General features: G+C 38.4%; 1 protein-coding gene across 1 annotated transcript in view; it reads right to left on the reverse strand.

Moving 5' to 3' along the window:
* The window catches only part of magt1 (magnesium transporter 1), a 12,743-nt gene extending 9,188 nt beyond the window's left edge, over positions 1-3,555 (reverse strand). Inside the window, exon 1 of the mRNA XM_084353555.1 lies at positions 3,400-3,555. Coding sequence (XP_084209681.1) covers positions 3,400-3,480 — 81 coding nt within the window. The 5' untranslated portion in view covers positions 3,481-3,555. The remainder of the gene's footprint in view (positions 1-3,399) is intronic.
* Between the last annotated feature and the right edge of the window lie 520 nt (positions 3,556-4,075).

The following is a 4,075-nucleotide window of genomic DNA, read 5'->3' on the forward strand; positions in this document are numbered from 1 at the left end:
CTCTTGAAACTGAAGACTGTTTTTAATTATTATGACAGCCCATGGTAGAGTGCATACCTCTGCCAAGGCCTGACAGTCCCCTTTAATTCAATCAAGCCTAATTCAATAATTCGATAGCCCACTCTGAATTTTATACCACCCATAGCTGCTTAACCATAATTTAAGCTCACCAGAGCCCTGTACTACAAAGCAAGTTTGACACAGCCAGGCTTTCTTTAGGTGAGCTGGTTCGACAAAACCTAAAACCAGTCAGAGATAATGGTTACCATGACGATGGTCATTAACTTGCCTTTTTAACTTAGGCTTTCTTCTTCAGACTGTGAGCAGCCCCATAAAAAGGGGCACTAGGCGTCATTTGACTCTTCCGCACAAAATGCAAGAAAACTACTTCTGATTAAGGATATGATAACATATTTCAGCGAACATTAACAATGTTGCTGCAAATAAGGCTTGAAAATGACTAATTGTGTAAATTTGCAAATACAGTGCAAAATAAATATTGCAAAATACAATATTTATGCAATCACTTATTTTACATTATATATTTTTAATTAATTGACATTACTTTGTAGAAATCTTTTTTCACTTTGACATTGTAAATTCTTAGCAAATTATATTGACCATGATTCCATTTATAAAAGCAATAAAAGGCGAAAACATCCAAGGGGTTGAATACTTTTTATAGGCAATATAGTATCTATTTTACCACTCAGTGTCCTTTTAATGCCTACCGCTTATTTCTAATGTCACAACTGCACATTGCTGAGCTCTCTGTAACATACAACAGTAAACTTCATACAGAATATTTAATATACTCAAGAATTGCATCAAGGTCTGACACTGTGATCTAATAAAGAACACACAGTATTCACTTAGTTTTTGCCAAATCTGTGATGAATACCAATAGTCTATAACATTCTTTTAATCTGCATTCTATTAGCTGTAATACAGCCTATAGCCTACCAGCAGACAACAGCAAATCAGGACCAAGCATAACAATATCACCTAAAGTAATAACATTATGGTTAGAAGGAATTTCAACACATTTCATAGGCAAATAAACATCATAGGCCAGTGATTGATGAGATAACTTTTAATAATCAACTATTTTATGTAAGGCGTATTTTATAGCCAGTGTGGATAAATACTGGGAACATTATAAACACATTCCGCTGTTGAGTAAGAGCAAAAACAACCTTCCAAATAAAACAAAACAATATTCTGGAACACTGCTACTGCAGCACTGATAGAGGTTGAAAAAAAACCCAGAACGCAATACAATGCATACAGTTTCTGCTGTAATTGCACAGCTTCATTCGCTCAAAAGTTTGCATGCATATATAACGCATTCCCTTAGCTTAAAATATGTATTGCTGGGTACTAGTGCCACTATTTATGGACAGACGCTATTTCCAAAGTAGCTGATTAGTTAAAGGCACCTGCAGCCTATTTCAGCAAAACTCTGAACAAAACCTGATTCGGACCACAGTGGGTCCCCAAAGTGGGTGTCACTAGCCCCATTCACACTGCCCTTTGAGTGCAGGGATCCTGCGCCAATTCTCCGCATCCTCCTCTGTCACCATTTCATAAGTGCATGCACAAAATTAAACTTGTTTTCCATCAGCAACCTCTGTGTGGACCAGTCCAGGCTACACGGGCATGATGGCACTCCTTTCAGGTGCACATAATTTTAATGCAAGACAATTAATATCTGGTCTCTCCGTCAAGGTTTAGTTACAAGTCTGGAATAATGCACGATGGAAAGAACGGATTGATATTTACTATTGACTATAGCTATTGGCCTACATTTTCATTGTATAACCTACACTGCATAATATCGTGAGGCCTGGACTAATCATCCGGCAGCAGAGCCAATGCTCAGTGTTATATATTTAATAATTTTCTTACATGGTATATTGTCTACAATTTCTTACTTATGTTCATGTTATTTATGATATAGCCTTAATGTTGCTCTCAAAGTGCACCAGATAGATACATTTACCTTTAAAATCTGCAAAATTGTACAAGTTTACTTGCATTATACTTTCATAAACTACAAAGTGGGCTAGAAGTAAACATAGCACAAAAAGTAAGGAAATTTGTGTCTGGTAGATTATTTCTTTGTTGTAGCAATGCTTCTTCTCTGCCACATTTTTAAGGAACATGCATTTGTGGGATGAGCAGCAGGGCTGAGTATGTGGGTTGTGCCCATGAAAAATTTGCCAAATCTTCTCTGCCAAACAGCTTATTCTGCTATTGACTCTTGTTTGGTGGATTGGATGATTGACATCTGGAGAAACAAGACATATTGGCAATTCAACAATTTATTAATTTAACAAACAGGAGCCTCAGTAGCATGTGGAAGAACCATACACAGCCACAACAGCCTGGCATCTCCTCCTCATGCTGGTCACCAGCCTGGTCACACACAGAGCGGGGTTTCTCAGATACTACCTCCACATTAGGGAGTGGAGAGGATGGAATGGCCTGCCAGCAGTCCTGACCTCAACCCCATTGAACACTTCAACACAACCACGTTGGCTGATTTGCGACAAATGCTGGTTGAAGAATGGGATGTCATCCCACAGCAGTGTGGGATAAGCTGTTTGGCAGAAATCTTCTCATGGGCACAACCCACATACTCAGCTACTCAAGAAATAATTTTCCAAACAGAAATTTCCTTACTTTTTGTGCCATGTTTACATGATCAGTACCCATAAGTTCACTTACAGTATAGTTTGCAATATAATCGTAGTGCAAAATAAAACTTGGATGTTAACTTTTTGTGTACTCTTAAAGTTTACTCAGAAGTATACTGTTATAATATAGAAATTGGGCCCATTTAGTCCCAAGAAGTACTGAAATAGTACACTTGAAAGCATACTCCTAGTATACTCACATAAGTGTACTTATTACATGCATTTTAATTTTTACACAGAGTTAACTGACCATGATAACTGGCAGGGAGTAAACTTTCCGAGTTAGCTGAATAGGAAGTGGTGATAACAGCAGTCTCACCCCTGCTCGTCAAATAGCGACATAACTGATGGTCTCAGTTTTTTAACAAGTCCTGGGACAGTTTGCTCTGTTGAGCTCACCTTAACTGTGCCGGTGTGCAGAAAAACAACTCTAAGTGGATCCACCAACGTCAGACTAATCCAACAATACGTTTACATCCAGTGCTATGGTTTAGCATACGTCATCCGTGTCCGTGAGTGAGGGTCAAATTAATGTTACTTGATGAAAACTAGTTAATGTTACCAACCTGTTGCAATGTACAACCACACGTTAGCTAATTTGTGGTTTGTGTTAGCTTAGCTTCTAATATTGACAGTGACGATAGTCAGCTTTGAAAACGTTATTAACTTTCTCTGCTTTACGATAATAAAGGCATGTTACCTCTTTTTTCTTCTGTGCGTCAGAAAGGTCATGGTAGAAAATTGTGAGGACAAACAACGAAATGGAAAGTTTTCCAAACATTCTGCCACTCTGCTGCCGAGCACACACCACTTCTTCTTCCGCCTCCTCTTCTTCTTCGTTTCGGCATGCTTTGCGCTATGAAGTGGAGTGCTGCCGTCCACCGTCAGTCATTAGTCACTTCAGTTCATATTCTAGTGCAGCATACAGACCGCAAAACACTGCAATCTGTCCCAGCCACTTTATTATCACCAAAAGAAAGCAACGGCCTCATTCAAAAAGGAAGACACTCCCATGTCCGGCAGCTTTATAAACAACTGTTGTCTTTCACTTCTGTCATTTCTACATCGCACAGTTTCAGGATTTCTTCATGAACACAACCCATCTGGATGCTTACTTTCATACAACTTGCTAGAACACAGTGACCTAGTCTTAATCTAATAATAAGAGTTTAATCTCTTGAAGCATAAATATGCTCTCTTCAATGTCTTGCATAAAAAAAAAAAAAAAAAAGCAAAACAATAGTCTCCCCATCTTTTCTCTTTTCCATCTCTTTTTGCCACACATTGTCTACATATTCCTTAGTAATGCTGAAGCATTCAGGTCTCCCCAGCAAAATGTTTAGATCTTCATTTTCCTTTGCAAGACACTGTTTGCA

Source organism: Pagrus pagrus (genome assembly GCF_965226575.1).
Source record: "Pagrus pagrus genome assembly, chromosome: 5".
Taxonomy (NCBI): Eukaryota; Metazoa; Chordata; class Actinopteri; order Spariformes; family Sparidae; genus Pagrus; species Pagrus pagrus.